The sequence below is a fragment of the Protopterus annectens genome, chromosome 1.part0 (assembly GCF_019279795.1).
Source record: "Protopterus annectens isolate FY-2018-M chromosome 1.part0, PAN1.0, whole genome shotgun sequence".
Taxonomy (NCBI): domain Eukaryota; kingdom Metazoa; phylum Chordata; order Ceratodontiformes; family Protopteridae; genus Protopterus; species Protopterus annectens.
This window is the reverse complement of record NC_056725.1, coordinates 1612111359-1612137308: the sequence shown is the minus strand read 5'-3', so window position 1 is coordinate 1612137308 and position 25950 is coordinate 1612111359. Positions and strand designations below refer to the sequence as shown.

General features: G+C 38.9%; 1 protein-coding gene across 1 annotated transcript in view; it reads right to left on the bottom strand.

Moving 5' to 3' along the window:
- Positions 1-25950, bottom strand: part of CACNA1I (calcium voltage-gated channel subunit alpha1 I) — a 3136920-nt gene that overhangs the window by 2068222 nt on the left and 1042748 nt on the right. The window contains exon 4 of the mRNA XM_044073362.1: positions 25601-25760. Coding sequence (XP_043929297.1) covers positions 25601-25760 — 160 coding nt within the window. The remainder of the gene's footprint in view (positions 1-25600; positions 25761-25950) is intronic.

Below are 25950 nucleotides of genomic sequence, written 5' to 3'. Positions count from 1 at the left end.
TTAATGTAGGTGCATTGAACTTAAAAATTTCCAATGGATAGTTTCACATTTTAAAGAATTACTGCTCAGATTGTTGCTATCATGCAAATATTTAATGGCTGTCTAATTTTAAACCTAAATTATAAGAGAAAAAGAGTTTGCAGGTGCCAGTATTATTGTGGTCATGTAAAGGGCATGGGTACTAGACAGATATTGTTAATTTATCTGGGAAAAGAAAGTATAAGCTTTTGTGTGCAAAATAATCTCAGACAGGTTTAATTTCATTTTTTTTTTGTAAGACTGCACTGGAAGACATTGGACTTGACCTTAAATGGGTACATTCCTGGGGAGCCACTGGTCATAACTCTGATATTATACAATGACTGGTGATTAATATTCTAAAATGAGCACGCTGATTGACCAGCTCAACCAGCGTGCCCATTGTAAATCCCAGACTCTACCAACGGAAAAAGGTCCGGTCACCCGGGACTTTTTTTCCATTGATATATTCTGTCAGTTTTTATGTTTATAGTTGTTTTCAAAAATAAATAAATAAATATGTAGTCCGGACTCCGTACATATGATAGACAGTATGGAGAAGATATGAGGAAAATCAGGTACGTTATTTAAAATTAAAGACACATACCTGATTTCCCTTGCATTTCCTCTATTCAGTCTCTCTCCTATCGGTCCCAAACTTTTTTTTTTTTTTTTTTAATTTCAAAAAAAAAAAAAAAAGAAAAACGGAGCAATGGAGATCTTTTCTCTGTTGTTTACTTTCTCCAAGTACTGATGTACTGGGTGTGCATAGAAACACAAGTCCCAAACGCATGTGCAGTACATCAGCTAAATCAACTATGAGATGTCCAGTGGCAGAAGGACAGCACACCGCCATTATACAAAGACATTATTTAAGAAAAGTAAGTATTTTTTTTCTTAAATAATGTCATTGTATAATAGCAATAACCCATGTCTGCGTGTGGGTAATGCTAGATTTACCCACAGTTGGCTTTGTTTGGCCACTCGGGCTTTGCCCTCATGACCAAACCACACCAACCATGGGTAAAGCTAGCATTACCCACACCCAGATGTGGGTTATTGCTTAATTAATCTCTTTATTAATCTCAACAGTGTAAAACTGATATGATTGGGACAAGTGTTAGTTATTATAGGAGGCAGTAGATTATATTCAGTCTTAAGGTCACTTGTCCCCTGCACATTAAATGGTGATCAAAAGTACTGAGTCTGATTCTGTAGCCACTGGTTGCCATATACTACACAATAGGAATGTCAACATAAAATGCAAGAAATGAGAATGACCTCAACACAGAATCCTCTAAAATTTCATATTCTTTTGAACTAACTATACATATATATATATATATATATAGATCTACATATATATATATATATATATATATATATATAGATATATATATATATATATATATATATACACAAGCCAACTCTTATTCCACTTAATTATCTATCCATTGTACTACACACAGATTACATCTCCATTGATTTGATGCACAAAGGATGGAGCTATGTGGTTCAGAGCTAACTGCTTTATCTACATCTAAAAATGTTATATAAACAGGAATATTAGTACACAGCACACATAGTACACTTGAGAAATTTTAATATATTGAAATATATCACTGTAAATATAATCCCTTTGTATTAATATCCTTTAAAAACTTTTCCACAACAAGTTTGTAAGACTAATAAGTCTGAAATTGTTTACCACTAAAGTAACTCCTTTAATACTCTAGATAAAATATGTTGATTTCCACTCAATAGGAACCAAACCAGATTCTAAGGGTCACTGAATCAAATAAGTTACACTGTACAGAAACGTATCCTTTATATTAAGAAGGAGGATCCTATTTAGATAGTCAGGTAATGGATTATTGTCCTTTGTAATATAAATGAAATAATTCATATCCATATCACTGAGAGTAACAGAATCAGGAAATCGCCCATTCTAAACTTTTAATGTTCTTCTCAATATCTTCATAAAGATTAGCAAATATAGCAGTTATCTTATCTGAATTGGACACCACAGTCTCACTATCAGTAATCATAACTCTCATTTACTCATGATGAACAAATTACACCATTACTGTTCTCGACAATTCTTCTGAGATCTTGTGGGACAGACTCCAGCTCTGGGCCAAACTGTTTCTCTATAACAAATATGCTTGCTCATCTGCAATACTGTGTAAATTCATAAAAAGTGTTCTGACTTATTACAGTACCACAGTAGGACATAATCCCTAGATGAATGACTGAAGCTTTGTTAGACAAATATAGCTAACAGTTGAAACCTGGCTAAAAGCAGATGATCACTTTCACGATTTATAATCAATAGATACAACAGCTATTACAGTAATCAAGCGTGCAAAAGAATTTATTTTATTTATTTATTTATTTCAGTTTGATTACCGGGGAAGTCCACTGGGCCAAGAAGTACCCATTTTCAGTAGAGGCCCGGGGAGAAAAGCTCCAAAGGCAGTACAATCAATGCAATAGAATGTCCACAAAGCAAGAATACATAAAACAACTCTGCAAATGTAAATTACAATAGAATGTCCACACAGCAAGAATACATATTAAGAACACTGCAAATGCTAAGTAACAAAAAAAATGTTTGTTTTTTTTTTTTTTGTTTGTTTTTTTTGGTACTAACATAATTTGCAATATTTTCATCCTTACAGTCAAGTGAGAGTGGTTTGAATTTGGTTAAATTATAAAAAAATAACTCAGTTATTGACTCTCTAACAACTTCAGTCACTTACCCAAACTGAGTGGTAAATAAAATAACAGAGTTATAGACCAACCCCTTTACATCTTATGTATATTATCCAACACCCTCAGCCATCTTCTATAACTCCAATATGGAAAGCCTTTTCCTTTGGAAATTCAAAACAATTTTATTCTCCTTTAACTTAAATTGTGCTGTTATTTTTCACATTAAAGTGAACAATGCAGTCTGCTTCAAAAATCTAGCATAATTAATTTCCACACCCATTGACCCAAAATCCTCTTCTTATAAATATACAGTTATACACATTCACTTAACAGTTCTCCACATAAATATTCAAACATCTTTAATGCCCAATGCTTATTTATTTATTTATTTCAGTTTGATTACCTGGGAAGTCCACTGGGCCAAGAAGTGTCCATTTTCAGTGGAGGCCCGGGGAGAAAAGCTCCACAAGCAATACAATGAAACATGGTTACATAAAGTTAATGGTATAATACAAGAGTAAGATTCATACAGTCAGGAAATACATTTACATAAAATGTGCATAATGAGCAAGCATAATAAAGCAATACAGTGCAGAGAAAAAATAACAATAATACATAGATGTGATTTTTTTTTTTTTTTTTTTAAGTGATCATTGTCCATTTGACTTTTTGCTTCATAAACAAGACAAGATCCCCAACAAAAATAACTTCCTGGTGAACCTTCCCAGCACACAAGGACACAGTATCTATGGCACATGTACAGCTACTAGTAAAGGTCTCTTCTCAATGTATTAAGCAGTTAGAGTGATACACTACCCCCCTTCTATTGCATTATTTCCCCTGTACGTGCCTTCTTATAGCAAGTTACTTCTTGTCATCTTAGGGTAATCATTATTTCTAGCTAATTAAAGAAATTAAGGATGATGAGAAACAGGGATAATGTTTTGATAGAAGAAGAAAGCCTCTAGCAATCCACAAATACACAATGAGTATAAACATGCCAAGTCAAGCAAAGTTCAATCAAAATAGCTCTAAATCAAACTGTTGCAAATCTTACCAGAATGCTTTTCCTGAAGTGATAAAATGTATTGGTCTGAAATTACACAGCCAATATTGGAAAAATTTTTCACATACAGCAGGATAAATCCTACCATAACATCCCTCTGCCTTCCTTTGATTGCAGCTCATGTAAATCATTATTTTGCATTGGTTATCTTTTTACCAAATAAGTAAGCAAGTATAATATAAAACTGCAGAGTACAGTTACTTTCCTAACCATTTACTTCCCTGTTTTCATTCTCCATATGCACCTGCCAGAAGATGAGAAGTAAACAGTCATTCTCAGGAGTTTCTCATTTCATGTGACCTGTTACTGGCATAGCCACTGAATCTGCAACTCCAAAAGAAGACTGAAGGAGAGGGTCATGGAGTTGCTTCACTTCCAAGGAAATACGAACTCATGATAGAGTGATGCCACTGTCTTTGGCTTACTCTAAAATCAGCATTGCTTCTAGCTTTTCTTTACCAGGCACACATCTCTACGCTCACTTGCTTGCTTAGACACCGTGTGAATCATTTCTTGTCAGACAAAAGAAATACATTTCCCAGATGCACATTTTTCTCCAATGATTTCAGAGTAAGGTGGAGTGCACAAAGTTACAAACGGATCGCATAGAGTTCACTCATCTAGGAAAAATAACAGTCTTTGAACCACGTCTGAGCCATGTTGATGTCCTTCAGCTACCAGTAATGTGTTCATCATTAGGATGTGTTAATACAATCAGGTCTAAAGCTATGAATATTCAGAATTCAAAGGCTAAATAACACTAATTTAACAGACAACTCTTCACACATCTCTGACTATTAACACTTCTCGGTTATTGGCAACACATTTTCAGACATGTAAATAGCACCATTAAAGGATGACAACCATCAAGTCCAGAAGATGCAGTGATGTCTAGGTTAAGATTCTGCACTGTGTCCATAGTCATACAGCTAATGCTGTAACTTCCTGCACCCTGTTTGAGGCAGGAATGACTGAGAGGGAAGAGTGTCATCCTATGATGGCAATTTCTCTTAGTTTGTGGTAACCTCAGAGAATGAGACAGAGAACCACCCTATGAAAGGATGATTTAAGAGATTCATAAGATAGGGCTGCCAAAAGTCCATTGTCCAGGTAATGAAAGATATGGAGATCCTTTTACCATAAGACTTTACCCAACATGAGTAAACCCTTAGCAAATACTCTCTGCAAGAAAGAAAGCTCTAATGACATCCTGACATCCTTTTATTCTGGAAGCGATGGCCACTAATAGGAATACAGAGGAACACTATGCATGGACTACATATATTGACAGGGTAAACACATTAATCATATTTAGAGGCACCATCTAAGTATGTTTTAGAAAAAGGCCACGAGACCTTGTGGACTGACCATCATCATTATCTTAAATTGGAAGTATTATATATGTTGAATGAAGTCTCAGGGGGTCCAGAATAATGCAGAAGCCATTTTCCAGATGTATGAGAAGTTGGGTGAAGAATCCTCACCATTTTACAAGGAAGGAACTAGTTCTATGGCCTCCTCTAATTGTACACATTGAGCCTGCCTCTAGAAAAATCTGAAAAATAGATAAGATTGGCCCAACATGAGAGCTTGCAGCTTAGAGACTTACCTTGCAGATGTAAGAGCAATAATTTAAACAGTCTTCCAAGCAATGAACTGCAAGTCAGCCTGATTGGGAGGTTGCAAAGCAGGTAGTGTCAAATTTTCAGTAACAAAGTTCCGATCCCAGGGAGGAGGATCTTCTTTTTGAGTTGGGCTCATGTGCGGCATTCCTTTCATAAACTGTTTGACTACAAAAAGAGATACAAGATGGATATACATGGGGCATCAAGTTGAGATGGCTGCAAGATGAAGTTTGAGGGTGAAATATGGCAAATCATTTATAAAGAGCTCACACAAATATTTAAAAACACAAGGGGTCAAAACCATTTCAAGACCTCTGTTATTGGCTAGGCAGCACCTAAAAAACCTCTTCCACTTGTAAACTTAAGATTTTCTAGTTGCAGGTTTCCTTGCCTCTTTAAATATCTGCTGCACATCCTCATGGAAGAAGTGCATAAAAGGTATAAAAATGGAAAAATCCAGGTTTGCCAGCTGCAATTGCTCTAAGCTGAGTTGTATCATCCATCCTTAATTCTATGTGAACAGATCCAGTCTTGCCCTTGGCCATTTCCATTAAAAGGGAGAACCAGCTTTCCCTGGGCCAAAAATGGGTTACCACAATGGTCTTTGGCAATTGTTTAATAATCTTTAAATGTACGTTGGATCATTGGAAAGGGTGAAAAAGCATGCAGGAACATTCCCAACCATAGGAATGATACATCATCTGTTTTCCAAATATGGCTGCATGGATATTTTGAACTCTTTTGACTTATTTCAATTGTCTGTTTTGAAAGGAGGTAAACAGATCTACTTGAGATGTTCTCTACATCTGGATCAAGTCCTGGAAGATCTCTTCATGGTGCTACCACTCGTGAAGGACTGTCCAGGATCTGCATTATCTGTTTGCTACTGTGTTTTGCTCTGATAGAATACATGAGTCCTGAAGCCTCAGAGGATGCTATTCAGACAGCTCCCAGGCCATCAATGCCAACAGGCAAAGAGGGCATGGCCTTGTACTACCTTGCTTGTTCAAGAACCACATCATGATAGCTTTGTCTGAAAACCACTAGAAGAGGATCTTCAGCCCAAAAGTGGCAAACAGCTTTTAAGCCGTGACTCAATGACAACATCTCTTTTACATTTATGTGTTTTGGCATGTCTTGTGGACCTCTTAAGTCTTGCACCTCAACTTCCATGGACACGGCTGCAGAAGCAAATTCTGAAGAGTCTATATGGATAGATTGGAATTGGATATGGCCAAAGAAAGGGAGTCTTGGATTTAGAGACAGTTGATTCCTTTGCCAGTGCATTTCCTGTTTCACAAATCTCAGTACCAGTACCTTGAAGTTGAAGAGATGAAGGTGCTGGGTCCAACTATTCTTCAAGTACCATTGAAATTTTCACACATGTAGTCTGGCTAGTGGTATCATAAGGATCACTGATGTCATGAGGCCTAGAATTTTGAGGAATTCTCTTGCTGAGACCATATCTAGAGGAAAGAAATCCTAAAAAATGCATTGTTAAGTTAAAACTTTTCTTCTGGCAAGAAAGACTATACTTTTTATAGCATTTATACAACACTCCAGGAAACAATTCATTGAGATGGTGTGAGGAAGGACTTTTGAAGGTGACACATAGTAAACACTCAAGGTGGAGCAGATAGTCCAAAGGTTAATGCAAAACACTGATAATGTAAGACAGACACAGAAAATCACAAAGATTTCCAAAGATGGCAGCAATATGAATGTGATGACAAGCATCCTAGAGATCTATAGACACCATGAAATAGTGGTCTGGAAGCAATGCTAAGATGGACTGTAAGGTGAGCACTTTTTGAATTTTGGAATTATTACAGAGGTGTTTAGAAAGGGCACATCTAGGAAGAATCTTCAGGAGTGCTCCTTTTTGGTACCATAATGACTCTGGAGTAAAATCTTTTGTCTTTGTATATCACAGGCACTGGTTCTATGGCTTCTACCATGAGAAGGAGCACTAGAGGAAACAGCTCTGCTTGGTCTGTGGGGGAATTCCCCTGAAAGGGGGATGATTTTCTATCTTCTACCAAGTGTATACTCTCCAAATTATTCTCAGAACCCATTTATCTAAAACTGTTTGCAAGCAGACTGCAGAATTAAAGGAGAGCTTGGTGGAAGGAGGAAGAGAAGGAAGGACAATGTGTGAGGGTGTCAGTGTGCTCTGTGACTTGGCATAGTCATTCTTTGCTGGGGTTGATCCCTTTTTTTAAAAAAAGGAACTGTTTGGTTTTGAAGAATTATCCTGTTGTCATTTCCTTTTACATCTCTGAATTTTGTTTGGCTGGGATTTCTGTTTGTTCTGCCGCTTGAAGGAACATGCCATTATAAGGGAGAACACAGGTGTATGCAAAATCCTAGATACCTCATGTATTAATTTGCCTCCATCATCTCACCTTTTGAGTGTTTATGTAACAGGGAACCGAAATACCAATTCTCAACTTAAAGGTGTATTCAAAATTTTGCTTTTAAATCATCACAAGCGTTCTGGTAACAATCAAACATACAGTCTTAAAACAACAGAAGAAGCAGCATTTCTTGAGACTGTATCTGCATATTCAAGCACACCTCTCAAAGCATGTTTCAAAACCAAAGTCTAATTAGAAACACTTTCATTCATATAACACTTTTGTTGTCCAGGTAAGGCTCCAACAAAATCATCAAAAGCGTCCTCACACTGTAAAATAAATTTTCACATATAACCTCAATAATTTAAAATCCTGAATGCTTGATTAATAGAAAGAGACATTCTTTTGCCCTGAATATCTAACCATTTTTATTTCTTTATTAGGGACATTGGATTAGATGATGCCAATGACTTTTTATATGAGCATGCTGCTGGGGAGACCACAGTTGGGTTATAAGTCAAATTAAAAAAGAGACCTGCCAGATCTGTGTAGATCCTATATTTTCCTTAAGTCTTTTAGGGGCTGATGGAATAGATGCTGGCACCCTCAGGCAGCTTTATAAGCATCTTCTAATGCAGTAAGCCAGGGGGATAGCCACAGAATTGGGCATCTCATCATCTATAAGATCATATACCTACCTAGCTCAGGGGTACTTCCTCACTGTTCACAAGAAAAAGTATCACAAAATCTAGCAATCATCTAAAAAACAGCAAACACTTGTTTGGACTCAGGTTCATTTTCCAAAGAATCAAAGTGACAGGACTCAGTGTCAAGCTGGCTGGTTCTAGGTTACCTTAGCAGATAATTCAAACTGATACTGACACAGTAGGAATTATGAACCTGATTAAGTTAGACTTCCACCCAAACTAGATATTTATTCAAATCATTTTAGTAAGTAAAACTAAGATATTTATAACTACAATTCAGTAGATTTAAAACATCTTTAAAATGGAGATCATTAACTATTTCTGCAAGCGTAGATGACTGGATATTGTCTGAAAATGTGATTGCAACCCCTCCTTCCTGTAAAGTACACTTATGCTAGAGAGAGTTTTGGGTATTACATGTAAATGGTGCAGTCTGTGAGTGATGCCTATGCAAAACAGAGCCTTGCACATGGGTGTGCTGCTCTGCATGGGCTCTTGCATAGTACAGTAATTCAGAGGATTTCATACGACACAAGACCCATGCAGAGCAGTGCACAAATGCTTAGGTGTTAACAATAATTACCTGCATTGCATTTGTTGTACGAAACGGGATGATTTGAACAGGGTGAACAGCATACCCTTGTCTACATAGCTAATGATGGGCGCAGCATCTTTGCCCTGATCAGATTGCCACTCTGGGTATGTAATTCTATGCACCGTGTGTGAATATATTTGAATGAATGCCTGAATGTGGTGGGATGAGACTGGGATCATATATGTCTGTAGCCATATATGGGTGTTTGCAGAAGAATGGGAGTGGGATGCAGTCAGTCTGTTAGAGTCATGTGTATCAATGTACGTCTGTCCTGCAAAGGACTGGCAAGTTTATTTCCTTCATTGTGTTTACTGCCTGTTGGGAAAGGATCCATCTGCCTGCAGTCCAGAATTAGATAAATCAGGAGGTGAAAGAGAATGAATGAATGAATGAATGAATGAATGAATGAATGAATGAATGAATGAATGCGTGAACTATAAGGCTTGGTGAGAATGTGGGTTTGTGGATTACAGTAAACTTTTACTTTACTCCCGTGACTAATTAATGGTTACACCTTTGTATTTTATTATATATGGCAACTGCGAGATGGACTGTTCTGTACTGAAGAAAAGTAACCAGCAAGAGCAAGCAGGGTTAGCAGCATATTGCAGAATGCCTCTGGTTTTGCCTCATAATTTTGCCTGGTATCTTATGAAGATGGCAGACTGCATAGATTTATAGTTAGCCAATAATGTCAGCTTTAGAGTTTCACAATGCTTCAGGCAGGAATTGCATCTTAATGTTGAACTGTTTGTTTACCGCATGCTAAGTGAAGCTGAGTAATAGTTAAGAATTCCATGACATTGCATCTTTGTCACCCCCTTCCTTAACCTGGTTTTGCTCTGGTTTCTTGAGCAAAGAAATGAGGATGCAGGAGCCAGGCAGTTAGTTATAGGGATGCAGGAAAAGGGGGCCTGTCCCGAAGAACAGAAAACCATGGCAGCCTATCAAGCAGGTAGAAGATAGGTTTGGAAAATGTATTTGCTGCAAAGAAGGCCTATAAGCAAGGATGTAAATGAAATAATAAATAAAATATTAATACTTAGAAAAAAAAAAATAAAAGAGCTTTGTCTAGTACTAACCTGGCATCTGTAGTAGTAGTGGTGTACTCTATCCACTGTATGGTATAGTGCACAGGGAAGGGGTGAAGACTAGTTTCTTGGGGTGTGTAGGGAACATCATGGTTGACCCTGTGCAGTTGATATAAGTGAAATCAAGGATAGGCAGTGGTGTGACATATAATGCCATGATGTTTGCTGTTTAGCCTGGCCAGCTTAGCCATGCTCCAAAGTTATTTTGCAAACACTTGAAGACTATTTGTCCAGCTTATAAAGATGACTTAAAACTGGGAGTAAGTCTGGACATCAGGAAAGGATGTAGATAAATATTTATCCTCTGTAATTAATGGTGCTAGTGTCAATTATACCAGGGCTGTATGACTGCAAGATTTATGATGCATTTTCAGTGTTGTTAATCCTACTTCACAAGCACACTGCCCACTACTTATTTATAGTGTCATTGCCTAACATAGACTGGTAAGTAAAAGTAAGGCTTGCACCAGATAGGACTAATCTATAAAGCTTGTGCACATTGTGACTCTGCTGCACTGGTCCAGTAATTAAGCAGCCTCAATCCTCAACACTAGCACCAGTGAGGACGTGCACATTGGGAGGATGACAAGTACTCACATAGTAAAGCAGAATTTCCCTTAAGAGCACACAGAGATTACAGTCAGTCTGGAGCTAGTTTCTCTCTCAAATCCCCAATAAGACTCCCCACTGGCATAACTATAGGATTCAGATCTCAGCCAAGTGATCAAGCCAAAAAACCCCAGCACCCTCATTGTCCAACCAGTGCTTCATGTCCCTGCCCAAGTAGCTGACACACACACACACACACACACACACACACACACACACACACACACACACACACACACACACACACACACATACTCTTTGAGATTTGATTTATATGCAAACACACAGGCACTCCTGGGGAAGGCTGGCACAGGTTCACTAGTTATGTTCCCTTCTGCCCAGACTGTAAGGTAGTACCAGCTACCACCAACCACTCTTATCAGATACTATAATGCCCTTACAAAGGGTGACCAATTCTACTGTCTAATGTTACTGTTATCCAAATGGTAAGTGGGTCCAAGACTTTTAAGGCTATTTAGGAGTGGCCTATACAGTGTCACCAAATACATATGCAAGTACTCTAAGAGCTTAAACATCTCTAAACAAACCAGACACAATTAAAAGGCTTAAATATGTTTAATAATAAATAATAAAAGCACAAGGCAATACTCATTAACTCAACACAGTGACAACAGAGTTCAGAATCACAGGAAATATTTTAAAATAACATTGCAGGGCAGTTTCACATATATACAGAAAACCTCTTAACTAATCTTTACTGTATTCTATCTATATCTAAGAGATACTATGCCCTAAATGACTTACTTACAGAACAAGACAAGTGCTGATGAGAGGATGTTGTCAGATCCAAAGACAAATACAAAATGAACATACTCACTCTCTGAGATAGTTCTTAAATTACTATCAAACATTATTGCTGGATTATTTCGGATTACATCATTCTTTGTCACCTCTGTCTCCAGTTCTCAGGTTAACAGAAACTTAAAATTTAGCACCTCTACGTCAAAAATACTCATCTCTCAGAAGTTTACCTTGAACTGGGGGTCATAAAACAGTTAAAAATGTTTACCTTTGAAACCTGCAATTATTTCTGTTTCCAGACAATAGAAAAAACTCCTAGCTCTAGACATCCTGTCTCTTTGCATTAACTAACTTTATAGCACAGTCGTAAACAATTTCACCTTATTTTCTTAGAGTTTTGTAAGTTAACTCTGAATGTTCTAGCTTCTACCATGAAAATATACATTTTGCACAGGCATATAGTTTATACACATTTCTGCTCTTTTCCTACAGGGTACACTGTGGTTACATTCTTGAAGCTCAGTACATAACATACAGTTCAGCACACATATCTGCACCAGTAGTCTAATATACACATAACATATATTTTTCTTACATATGTAAGACAAGCATGCAAATCATATTACTAGTCACAAATGACATAGAATTATTTACAAAATTCCAGTTAGCTGGGCTGTCAGCGTTCACACAGATCATTAGGTTGCTTACCATAATTTACCTATAGGTGCTTATGTTGTGTGGTTAGTACATTAGCAACTTTTGTTTAATTAACCAAGAGATCTGTGTGAATTGATTAGTGGTGGAATACCCAATTTTAAGGTCATAGTTAATAAAGAAAAAAGCAGAACTTGAGCTTTGAGATGGGGGTAAGGTGGGTAGTTTGAGGTTTCAGGAGTTTGTGACATTGGGAAGATAGGATGGTTGATTGTTAGTAGCCCCAGTTATTAGAGGGAAGAAGGGCTGTAGGTTTGCAAGCCTTTTAACTGCATGCTGTTTGTCTGTCTCTGATGGTGGGAGCAGATGGCATATTGGGAGCAGGACACATATCAGCTGGGGGGAAGTTTAGCCCATTTTGGTCTGTTACAGGATGTTGAACCTGAAGAATTTGAAAAAGAGATAGCAGATGAGGGTATCTCAGGTAGAAGCACTTTTTCAGGATATGGCATACCAGCCACTAGCAGCAGGGGATAGTGCACATAGCAAAGGAAAATGCACAAAGAAAACAGATGAGAGAACAGAAGAGGGTAAAGTTGGCAGTAGATGAAGGGTTCCAAAATATATGGAAGACAGCTTGCAAGGCTAGAGCCAAAGCCAGTGTGAGAAATTCACTGGTGTCTTAGACCACTACAGGTAATGTTAATGACTTCACTGTGGCTACTGAGATAGATTGCAGTCAGTTGTTGAGTATTTCATGTTGATATTACAAAATCTGGATGTAGAAAGTAGGTTACCTTTACAGGAGCTATTGAAGGAGGGATATCAGCAGTCAAGGCTGTCAGTCCTGGTGGAGCAGGTTGAAAGTGAGCAACAGTTTAGCTTAGGAAAAGCAATGCAGGATACTGGGGAGGGCAGTTTTCTCAATTTGCATCTGGGATAGTTAAGCCTGGCAGCTGTCTTGGAGACCAGTACTAGAAAAGTGGACAGCACATTCAGTCCCCCAACAATCCACCTGACCTGAAACATCTTGCAGGTGAGGTGCCTTGGAAGCACCCTCTGTCCTTCTGCACTGCTTTAGGCCTCTGAGATCCCTCTGCTGACTGTCATGCCACCATTGGTGTCAGTGGAAGTGGACACTTAGCAGTGTATCCCCAGATTTCAAATGGTACAGAGCCACTGGGCAGGCAGTGGCTTCTAATGCCTGGATCCTCATTACCGAGAGAGATAAGTGGACTCAGCCACATCAAAGTCCATGATAAGTTCCCAGTGGACCAGATACAGGTTGCGGTTGCCCTCTCTATGACCTGAAATCTCACTACTCAACACTGCACAAGTATAGGCCCAAGCCTCAGAAGAAAATGTTATCATCTGCTTGGGTCTTGAGTGAGCAATTCACAGGCCTACCAATGTGACTTACTCAAGCTTGCAGTATATTTCTTGGAGTTTGACATCCAGCAATTTGATTCTAAAGCAATCTGTTCCAAGAATTCTTCCTTAAGAGGAAGAGGGACCATTCCCCACTGGACTCCTCTGATTTTTTTGGCCAAGGACTAGCTGGCATATGAGGGCTAAACTGCTCTTGGGCTATATGCCAACTCAGTTTGAATCCTTGGCCTCAGCCACAGAAGCTGAGGACCTTTCCTTTGGGACATCCCTCATAAAATGAAAAGATCCAGTTTCTTGGGGTTCTTGAGACAAATATTCTTTCTTTATTGTTGGAAGTGGATGAAGAAAGAAATCTCTGCATCCTGTCTCCTGTCCTTCTACCTCTAGGAAACCAGACTGATTCTGCAGCTTACCTGAGTACCACAAGCACCTGCATAGGAATCCAGTGGTGGACACTGAGGTGGTGACATCAGAATCCAAGGGGCTATGGGCAGCTCTTCCAAGACACCTTTGTCAATTAATAGAGTAGAGCAAAAAACATACAGTTCAGCTACCTTGGCTTTTGGATCCTTTAATTTCCAGTTTCATATGATTTAAATACCAGGAGACTCCTTGATCATCTGAAACAAAAGGTACAGTGGATCAAGTAACTGCCTTGTAGACTTTGTAAGGATGTCCATGACAGAACCATATTACTAGATATTCAAAGGAGGTATTCCTTCTGCTAACATGCAGGTGTGGTTTGCCAAAAATATTTTTTTTTGCTTTAGACCAAAATAGGTAACCCAGTAAATACTGCTCAAGGTTTGTACAAAGGACTATGGAGGGCATGCATGCTTTATACCCTTGTGACAAATCTATCTCCTTTGCTTTTATCTCAAGTACCTCTCATCCCCAAGCTACTTCAAAAATTGGGAAGGACTGGCTAAGGGTGATTTTAGTAACCTCCCTTTGGGCCAGGCAGCACTTGTTCTATTTTTTCTTTGAACCTTTTGCACATCCACAAAACAAATGGCATCATACCTCTCAACCTCTTAGAGTAAAAAATCTGAACAAATCCTAAAATGATGAGGGAACAAATAAGGACATATTTTAAATATTGCTCTTACAAACTTAGAACATTGATAGAATAATAGGTTTTGCATTAGAATGAATTTTCTGAACAATGTGGAGTCTTAAACTCAAATGTTTGTCATTATTTAATGACTTCAGTCATCAGCTATTTGCCAGAAAAGTACAGATTTTAGGTAGAATACACCAAAACTGTGAGGCAAAAATCTGGACATTCTGCGAAAACCTGTACAGCTGAGATGTATGAATGGCATCCAAGCTTTTAGATCAAAAGACCTAAATTTTGCTTGTGACTTAGATGAGACATGTTGAAGAGACATATATGTTTCTCAGAGAAATCCCCCAGAATAACATGAAAGAAGAAAAACAAATTTAGAACCAGAGCTGGACTTCATCAGAATAAAATACAAGCCAAAAACTCACACATATTATATATTCTCTGTAGCACTTAAGTGTGAGTTTGATGAAGTCCTGCTGTGTGAGGATGAAAGCGATAAATAAAGTGGAATAACAAGTGATTCTGCCTCATGTTTCCACCTTTTGTGGTTTCTCAGAGAATTCCCATTGTCTGAGGCAGGCTCCCCATCCATTTGAAGCAGAGTTCCTGCCAATCCCTATTTAAGACTAACTTGGACCAATGGATGGGTAATAGGTAACAGACCAAGTGTGAATATCATATCTCTGGACAGGGACAGTCTTTAAATCACCCATATATTAATCACATTTGTGGGTCACATTTGGGTTGCATGACTAAGCTTATAGGCCTAGTAGTCATTGGTCTAGTATACACCTATGAACCAACAGGTGATGGGCGAGCTAAGAGTAATCAGTTGGGGGATTAGAGAGTCAGCAGTCTTTCCTGGCAGAGGCTCAGGGAGTGCTTACCACATGTCATATCCTTAGGTTTATAGAAGAGAATATTTGGTAGGTGGTATAAGTAGATGTATTTGAGTTTTTAGATGTAGAGGGAGAGCAGATAATTGCTGAGTCAGAATCCCCACGACTGAGGGACTTGACTGTAGCACCAGAAGCTTTGCAGAAGAGGTGGCTGGTGAAGTTTAGGGCTAGGTCATGGGACAATTGTGTATTGGACTTTGCTTACCTGATGTCAATTATTATTGCTTTATTACCTTATTTTTTAACAATAAGAAAAATGTAGAGATTGAGAGGGGGTCATTTATGGTTGTAGTATGATCAGTGTATTTTAGGAGACTCGAGGAAGTGGACAGCTCACTGAAGTTATAAAATAGGCATGAGAATACTTGGCTAGGAACTACGACTGACAGAGCATGGGTCGCATCTGAGGCAGTGCAAGAAAAGCTTAGGCAGGCAGGGCCTTCAATGTAGATGAATGTTGCTGGTTAGTATGCAGGTTTGAAAGTGTCTGTTCTCCTTCTGGCAGCCTACATAGTGAGAGACAAATGCTGCCATAAGGAAGAGAGTTAGACTAGGGCGATTTTGTCCACAACTGAGGAAGGGTTTAGAGGAGTATCAGCGGGAGAGTCAGGAGCAAAAGCTTGGGGTAATTTTAGGGGATCATGGGGCTTCTTGCCCTTTTGGCGGCTGCTAGTCCAGCCAAATCACTCCACAATTACTGTCAAATTTCCTGGGCATATCTAGAACATAACTCATATAAGGAGGCAGCAGAAAAACTATATTGGATTTTCCATTCAGTTAACAGTGAGAGGTTGTAAGTGGGTATGTTTCAATATGCAGTCAATGAAAGATATGATGGAAATTGTGCAAGTGTTGCTGGACAAAGAGATGCAGGCAGGAAGGGTAATGGGTCCTTTGGTTTCACTGCTACTGTTTACTAGTTATAGGGTGTCACCTTTGGGTATGGTTCCCAAGAAAATACCAGACAAGTATTGCTTAATTCATCATTTTTTCCCCAGAGGGTAATTCTTTAAATTATCATACTGCTGAAAAAGCAGTGAAAATACACTATGCCTCCTTGGTTTATGCAGTGGAATGCATTGCGACTTTCACAGCTCCTTGGTTGGTCAAGGTACATGTTTAGTTAGCTTTCCATTTGCTTCCTGTGCAGATGCAGGATTGGACTATGTACAAATGTTTCTAGAATGTATTTTTATAAGACCTTACCTATGGCCTGTACAAGAGCATGTGCCACTTTTGAGAAGTGTATGATTAGGAATAACAATAACTGCTCAGAATGACATATCCTGGCCACAGATAATGTAGCAAAAGTTAGCAAAAATAAAGTCCTCTTTCCAGAGGAAAGAAAGTCTAGTTAAAAGTTAAAGAAGAGATTTATTCAGTGATGGATGCATTCTTGTCTTACTACAAACTGCCAATTGTGCTGTTTAAATTGTTTTATTCCCGGGGGAGGTAGCTGGTCTGCCTTGGCAGAGGTGATTTGGCAGGGTTAAAATTAAGCTACCATTTTTATTGCCAATTGAAAGGGGCCACACCTGGTGCCTCCTTGTTACCCTGAACTTACAAAGTTTTGTATCATTTTACATTTTTAACAGTGTTAGGTATCTGTCATAAACAGTGCATCAAAGAAGTGTTAAGCTACACATTAACACAACTTAAAGGAGCAAAACCTTTTATTTTAATAAAATAGAACAAATAAGGAAAAAATTTAATTAGAAAGTAAACAGTATAAAATGCTTTCAACCTTAATGTTATATTTTGTCCTGAAGACTACTGAGGCTGCAGGTTGTCATATCAGATTAGTGTTTCACTAATTTCATTGTCTTTTCTCACTTTTGAGAAGTCTAGCACAGCTTTGCAGTGGATGTGGGAGACACAAGCTCCTGATCTGGAAGTATTTTATCTGTTTATGAAAGATAAAGAGAGAGATGAAGAGATAATACAGTGATTTTTAGATCTATGCAGTAATCTACATATACTATTAGCAAAGGATAAGCAGATAGGCTCTGTAAAGGTGCTTACTTACTTTCCTTGGTCTAGTGGTAGATTGAAGTAAGGGGTATTTTCACATGCTGCAGGATAAGTTGGAGAAGCTGAGAGTTAAAATTAGTGCTAGGTTATATGTATCTAATGTCAGGATGAAGGACGCAATGGGGACTGCTGACCATTGCTTGTAGAGCAATAGGACCAGGTAGTGCATTTAACAGATCAGTGGAAAACATGCTGAGAGGGATTACAAGAAGCATCACAGGTGAGGGTGTCTAAAATGGTCAAAGAAGATTTGGTGTTAAGGAAACAGTTTTTGGCATATTTTAATGGTGAGACAATATGATAGGATTATTAGCTATCTGCAGATGATCTACAGAGGTATTCTGATGTGACCATAGGTTTAGGAATGGGAGCTTTTATTAGAGGGAAATAGTTTGCTACTGCTTGGTTACAGCACCAGATAGTAGATATGAGGAAAGGGTCTATATTTTTAGAGATGATGCCCATTTGGATTGCAAAAGTAGTTCAACAGGATAAGTTAGTTAATAGGAAGGACGTTTTTCATTCTGACAATGAGGTAGCTGTTTGGGTGTTGGCTAAGAAGCAGGTAAAATCACAAGCAGTATAGGTTTTACTGATAAAGCTGGTTTTCCAGTGTCTTATGATTAACTTGTCTTTGCTGTTAAACATATTCATGGAAATCTGAATGTTTTAGTTAATAGTTTGTCTGACTTTCAGTGCTGCAGGTTTTGGGCTGTTGTTTCATATGTAAAAGGTTAACCACTGGCAATTCTTGAAGAGGGTTGGAAGACTGGCAATCTTTAGCAGGGTAGTTGATGAAGCAGTCTTGGGCTGTATCAAATGGAAGGCTCAGAGTCCAGTCTTTGAAGCATTGTTTCTTCTTTTTAGGATGTTTTCTGTTGAAGGAGATGGTTTAAAGGCAAGATATGTAATATATATAGCTTGCCATTCTATCTAGCAAGCATCTATCTACTATTCTGTCAATTCATAAATATATCTATTAGATACAGACCACAGACTGTCCTGCACTCATAGGTTCATAGGTTCATAGGTTCATACTAGGCTATCTGCCCGAGGGCATTTATAAGCCTAGCCCAAAGTTTTGTGGCTTACGCCACCCCTTTAGTTTGGAGAAACTATGCCCATTATTTTGCTGTGCCTCTGTCGAGCAGTGACACTGAGGTAACCCCTGGGGTGTATCTGCGATCTCCCATCCATTGGTCAAGATTCCCCTTGAACAAGGCCAGCGAGGTGCTCTGCCTCACATAAACCGGGATTTTGTTCCACAGCATAGGGAGTCTTTGGGTGATGAATCTATCCCTCCAGCACGTCCTATTAATAACCGTGTTGAGGTTTAAGTCTCCCGCCCTTGGGGCTCTGAGGGCTCTAGATTTTTTGAGATGAAGCATGTTCATCAAATCTGGGTTTGACATGGCCTTGTATGTCAGGCATAGGTCACCTCTGAGCAAGCGGTAAGCAACTGAATATAACTGGAGTTCTTTCAGTCGGGCAGCATAAGACAGATTTTTGAGACCCTTTATCCTTTTGGTGAGGAACTTTTGTGGCCTCTCCAGCTGCTGCAAGTGTCGGGTCAGATACATTCCGAATGGGGCATTGTACTCGATCTATGGTCTGATGAGTGATGAGTATAGGGAGACTATGACTTCCCTTGATCTAGATGTGAATCCCTTCATGATAAGGTGGGCAATGTAGAAGGTCTTCCTAACTACTTTAGCAATATGAGTGTCGAATGAAAGGCTACTGTCAACCTGGGTTCCCAGGTCCCTAATAACTTCTTCTGTGTTCAGGGGATTGCCACCTATATGGTAGCTAGGGGTAACCTTATTTTTCCTGAAGGGTATGACTATGCATTTCTTGGCATTTAACTTTAGGCCATGGCTCTGGCACCAGTTATCCGTTTCTGTGAGACCCTTCTGAAGGATATCTGTGTTGGATGTGTTTTCAACTACGGCGCCCAGTTTGCAGTCATCTGCAAACTTTGTCAGCCATAACCCTCCTGTGTTTGCTTGTACTTCAGAAAAGTAGATGCCAAACAAGAGTGGGCCCAGGACTGATCCCTGTGGGACACCACTTGTGACAGGCTTTGAGTCTGACATGGCGCCAGCAACTCTGACCCTGTGGGTTCTGTCACTCAGCCAGTTTGCAACCCATCTTGTAATGTATGGGTTTACATTTAAGTTGATGAGTTTTTCAATGATACCCGAGTGAGGTATTGTATCAAAAGCCTTCGCCAGGCCTAGGTAGGCTGTATGGACTGCCTTTCCCTCGTCAATGGCCTTGGTGACTGTTTCGAAAAAGTCAACCAAGTTTAAAAGGCATGATCTGCCTTTGACAAAGCCAAACTGGGTTGGATCCAAAGTCTGCAAGTTCCCTATGTCTTTATTTATGAGATCCATTATGATCCTCTCCATGGCTTTGCAGATAAGGCTTGTCAAGCTAATGGGATGGTAATTTCCAGGGTCGGTGGAGGCACCGCCTTTGTGGAGTGGGACCACAGTCGCTGTGCCACTCCTGGAGTGCGTATCCGGAGGTGAGACTAAGATTAAACAGCTGTCCTAACTGTGGGTTTAATTCCTCGTTGAGTTCATGGAGCACACAGCCGGGGACACCATCAGGTCCCATGGATGCTGTGTTCTTTGCCTTGGAGAGAGCAGTTCTCACCTGGGCGTTAGAGATGTTTGGGGGGCTACAATCATTTGGTATAGATATCTCTCCTTTAGGGGGGGAGAAGTTTGCACTGAACCTGTCAGCCAGTATGTTGGCAATGTCTGTAGGATCAGTAATCTTCACATCATTTTGAACTAATTCTGAGCATATCTGGGAGTTTCCTCCTAGGTTTCTGACATAGCTAAAGAATGCCTTATGGTTGTCTTTAGAGTCCTTAGCTATTTTTTTCTCAAAATTAGCTTTGGATGATTTTATGAGAGCTCTTAGCTTTTTACTTATAGTGATCAGCGGTGTCTTACCTTTTAAGGATTTTGCTCTATCTTGTAGTAGCTTTCTCCTTTTGTTGTAGAGTTTGTTTATGGCTGGGGTCCACCAGACTGGACGCTTGCCTTTGGTACAAAGAGTCTTTGTTTTGCTTGGGATTGCCTGATCCATGCCAAATACCAACCCAGCAGGCAACTAAGATCTGAAAATCATCTACTTCTAAAAGTAGAAAAGCACACCTTACCAGCTGGTCAACTGCTCTACTCCTTCACCGTCGCCAAACTATGGAACTCACTTCCACCTTCTACAAGAAACACAGGCAGCACCACCACCTTCAAACAAATATAGTAAAATCATCGCAACTCTTCCTGGCTATGTACCTGCTCTATAACCTAACCTCTTCCCTCTCCTTATATTATAACTAAATTCCTGTGCTTTTTACTGCTAGTGACTGATGATACTTTCTCCATATTTAGTATTTTTTTCTTTCATCACTTGTTGCTACTGGTACAATAATGCTGATTAATTTATCTCCATTTTTACCACTCTGAATTCATCTGGGAACCAACTAAATTCCTGCTTTTATGTATATATTCTGTACATGTTAATGTAATCAGACCAACTAAATTCCTGTCTTATGTATATATTCTGTATATATTACTGTAACCACTATGTGTAACACTGTTTCTACTTCTGTACCAATTAATACACACACACACACACACACACACACACACACACACACACACACACACACACACACACACACACACACACACACACATGCACACACACACACACACACACACACACACATGCACACACACACACACACACACACACACACACACACACACACACACACACACACACACACACACACACACACACACACACACACATACACACACAAACACACACACATATACATAGCTATACACACATATACCACTTCAGAACAAATAGTGATAACTAGTCTTCTTTTAACCCAATACTAATCCAGAAAGGTGTAATTAGGGTGGCTGCAGCTGAGATGATCAGTAAGTTTATTAATCGTAGTGTTACTAGAATTGTTGCATCACTTGGCTCTACAGCACTGGGGTTTTATGATGGGGATTCAGTGTGGTATCATCTGGATAGAGTAGATCACAGAGAGATTGGACTTGATCTGTTTAATGTACACCTGTCATGGTTGTTAAACAATTCAGCATCATGTAAAGTACTTTAGAGGAGCATTTTATTTCTGCGCATGCAGTGATACAAACAGGAAAGAAGAAATGGGGGGATCAGGCTGGCCTCTATGTAGCCTAGTGGGAGTTTTAGGCAGCAGTCCTTTTGCAGAGAGGCTACTCCATTTTTCTTTCCTTTGTCATCTGAAGGGACAGGTGTTGAATACTGCAGTTGGGAATTCCAAATATTATTGTAAAGTGGTCCGTCACATTGCTAGCTACTGATGCAATTGTAGGTGGGGAATTAATAAATACTGCCTGCACAGTTAAAAACAGTTAAATTGTTCTTTCAATTGTGTATATACTGATGTTATTGATAATTGTAAATGTTTTATATATTTCACTTGATTCTGGCAATAAACTTGGTCAAAGTCCAAAACTGGTTTTGTTACTGTCTTAAAAATGAAGGGTGGGCCTTGATTATAAGCTTATTACAAAAAATGAATTGCTATTAAATTACAAGTATATTCAGTAAGTCCACCAACAACAAAATGGAGTATCAGATCACAAATTACTGTTCATCAACCATGCTGTGGCTTTTAATATTATGGGGGAAATTTGAGTAAGTTAACTTTCCATAATAGTTGATGTTTGTATATGTCAGTGCTGCTGGTGTAGCCCAAACTATAAGGATGATCTCCAGAAAAAGAGTGCCTTGAAGGAAGGTCCATTCCATGGAATGAAGCACCTTAGAGTGGCTTAGAAAAGGAGCATCCATCAGTCCCTTTCCCAATGCTTGCAAAGGTAGTTTTCCTTTACACAAAAAGGGCAGCTGAATAGTCACAGAGGAAGTGCTTGCCTCCTGATCTTTCGTGGCTTCCCCAAGGAGTAAGGCCAGAGGAACTGAGAGAAGAGATGAGTGATCCACAGAATAATTGAAGTCCATGGTGGGGTCATCCTGGCTGAGGTGAAAAGGAAGCTACAGTGAAGACCAAAGCCTCCAGGACAACCTTTATGTTTTATTATGCCTCAAGGAGGTATTGTCAATGTTACCAGGACCCAGGTTTATGTCCTTAGTGGTAAGAGGAGTCTTACAAGCAGATAGCAAAACCCATGAGTTACTGATACCTCCTGACTGAAAAAACTACTTTCTGAGGTCAAATGTTTTAGTGACAACCACCAAACAAACTAGTGTCAGTCCTTACAGTACTGTTATGTAGAAACAGCACACTTTTCCTCATGAATTAGACAAGGGAATTTACACAGTGACACAGGGCTGCCTGTCAGCCGGAAAAGGTATCTGACAAGTAATTAGAAGAGTTAAGCAGATATGGTAAAGTATTCTGACGGGAATTTAAAGTTTCATGTTACTTGATTATTTTTCTATTTTTTCTTAATTACAGTGTCCAAAATCTGATGTCCAAATCATTAACATCTGAGGTAAAAGTTCACTATTGTTCACAAAAAATAAATATTTTCAAGGGATCCCTCAGGGAACCATAACTCAAAATATAAGTTTCTGAGGTAAAACTTTTAGTGACAACCATTAAAAAGCCTAGATATTGCTTCAAGCATAATTTTTTGCCTGAAAAGAAATACTTTTCATCACAAAAATGAAGAAGTAGAATGTAATTCCTAATGGAGTACTTACCTGCCCAGCTTTATAGAAGCACTAGGTGAACGTCAATCACCTGTATCCCACAGAGGAGCACGTTCTTCTGCAGCACAGGAATTTCTGAAACTTTGGCACAGTAGCCACTGACTTTATTCTGCTTCCATCAAGCAGGACAGTTGCTACAGAGCAAGGTTAAGCACCAATGAATATGAGTTTACTTGGCTTCAATAAGCCCTGTCTTGCCATGATACATGTTGTTCTTACTGCTGCTACTAACAGCTGCGACAGACTTCATCTTCTCAGATGTTGTCCATTGTTCTGTTCAGAAATGACATTTAGGTTACAATTATTGTGCAAGAACAAAGATCATATAAATCAACGGTTTATTCACTGTTATATGAGATGTGATTTCACATTTGTGGAGTTTATATTTTGCAGAGACATGAACACTACAAAAATTATTCATCAAAATAAATTAATCTCCTATGCTGGGTTTATTTCGTGTTGTGTCTCTGGGCAAAGGTCTTTAACCAGAAGTCTCACATCTTTATGATGAATATTTCAGTTTAGATTAGGATGTTAATAGTTTTATATATGTTGCCTACCCACTATATCTGTGAAAAACAGATAACAAATTCTAACCTGCCAGCAACTTGCATAACTGTTTAAAACATTCCAGTGCACTGAGACATTTTACTGGGAAATCGTTAAAGGACCTAACATGAGCTTCTGGCCTGCTCCCAGAAACACTGTATTTTACGATTCAGAGACATGTTACTTACAATTAAGGAAGACCTCATTATCGACTAATTTGCATGCTTTTGGATCACAGCTACAACTGTGACATGCAGATCACACATTGCAGTAGTAAACTGATACTCGTGTAGGCAATGTCATCTCCCTCAGTTACTCTTCCACACACCTATGTACACATTTAAACACAAACACAGACATAGACAGATGCCATAGTCCCTGTACTTGCCCCTGATTAGTCTAACCTCCTATAGTTCCCCCAGTGCACAATCTGGGGAATAGTTGAAATCCCATTATGGCACATAACTAGTTTCCCTGGTGTCTTGTGCCCCCCCCCCACAGTTGATCCGCATAATATTTTAAGTGCCATTATGGCACAATTGTAGTTTCCACCTAGTGTCTTGTGTTTCCTCCCACCCCAAAATCCCCGTACTGCAGTCTGTGCTATGGCACTTGATGTTAGAATAATCCCTAGAATCTCATGGCTCTGCCCACTCCAGTAGCCCATAATATTTTAAGTGGCTGCATGGCACCATTAAAGTTTTGCTGTTGGCATTGTAGTTTCCCCTACACCCCAACCCCTGTACTGATGTCAGTGCCATTATAGCACTTAAGTGTAGAGTAATCTATGGTGTTGAATACTTCCTGCAACTGCCAGCCTTGAGGCTAAAGCTGGTGTTGTTATGGCACTTAAATATAGAATAATTCCTGAGGTCTAGTGTCCCCCTGCACCATCATTCCACTTAATACAATCATGTGCAATCGCTGAACACTGTCTTTTGGCTATGTTCACTACCGTGACATGGTGAGGCTGGCTATGCTGATCTACAAGACTGAGCAATGTCTTGAATCGCTCTATATGAAAATGCCTGCATAGAGGTGGTTCCAATGGGAAGAGAGAGAACATGGCTAAATAGCATATGGCTCTCTCTGACTGTCTCATTAGCATTCATCACAGTCAAGGAGCCAGTCATACATGATGTTGCACTTCTTCATGATAGAGCACTGTGCAACATCATGTTAGGGCTGTTGCTGAATAGAAAAGGTTTACTAGAACATGTACATGCAGGTATATACACTACAGTTATGATGCCCCCTCATAGCTCTCTACAAGGTAATATGCAAAACACTACATTAAAACTATTTGTTCAAGTATAGACCTTATAAGTGTTCATCTGCTTTAAAAAGAATTATTAAAATCACAGACTGAAGGTATCTTGCTGATCTCAAAACTAAATTATAAAAGTGATTAGTTATATGTAAAGATAACCTTCACTATATACATGTAACAATATCGGCCACATTCCCTAATATGCAGATAATTGTGCAAGACCTGGAATTCCCACTAAGTGTAGTGTAGTTATCCATACCATATGACAAATGGTTTGGCTAAAAAAATTAGTAAAATATTCATCTGTATTTTCTAACCCAATCACTAATGTCAGAATGAACTTCAAATAGGGTGGTATGATTAGACAGAGAGCTCAAAGAACACATTTATGCAAATAATATAGCTCAAAGAACACATTTATGCAAATAACTTACAGTGTGAAGTTTTCTTGTAAAAAGCAACGGTTTCTCAGTAGCCCCGCCCAGAGTTGTACTCCAATTATTCCAAAGATGAAGAAAACAAAGAAACACAGCAGAAGGACATTTCCTAGCATCGGCAATGTATCAAGGAGCAAATTCACCAAGATTCTCATACCTAGAGACAGAGGAAAAAACATGTACAATAAACTGTTTTATTGGAATATATATAGAGAAAAACAGAAGTTCAAGAATATAAAGTTATTGCAGTCCATTTTAATGCTGTTCAAACATGTTTGGTTTGTATCTGTTTATCATTATGTCTGTCTAGACATGTATCTGTTTTTTTATCTATCTGCCTTCCCCTC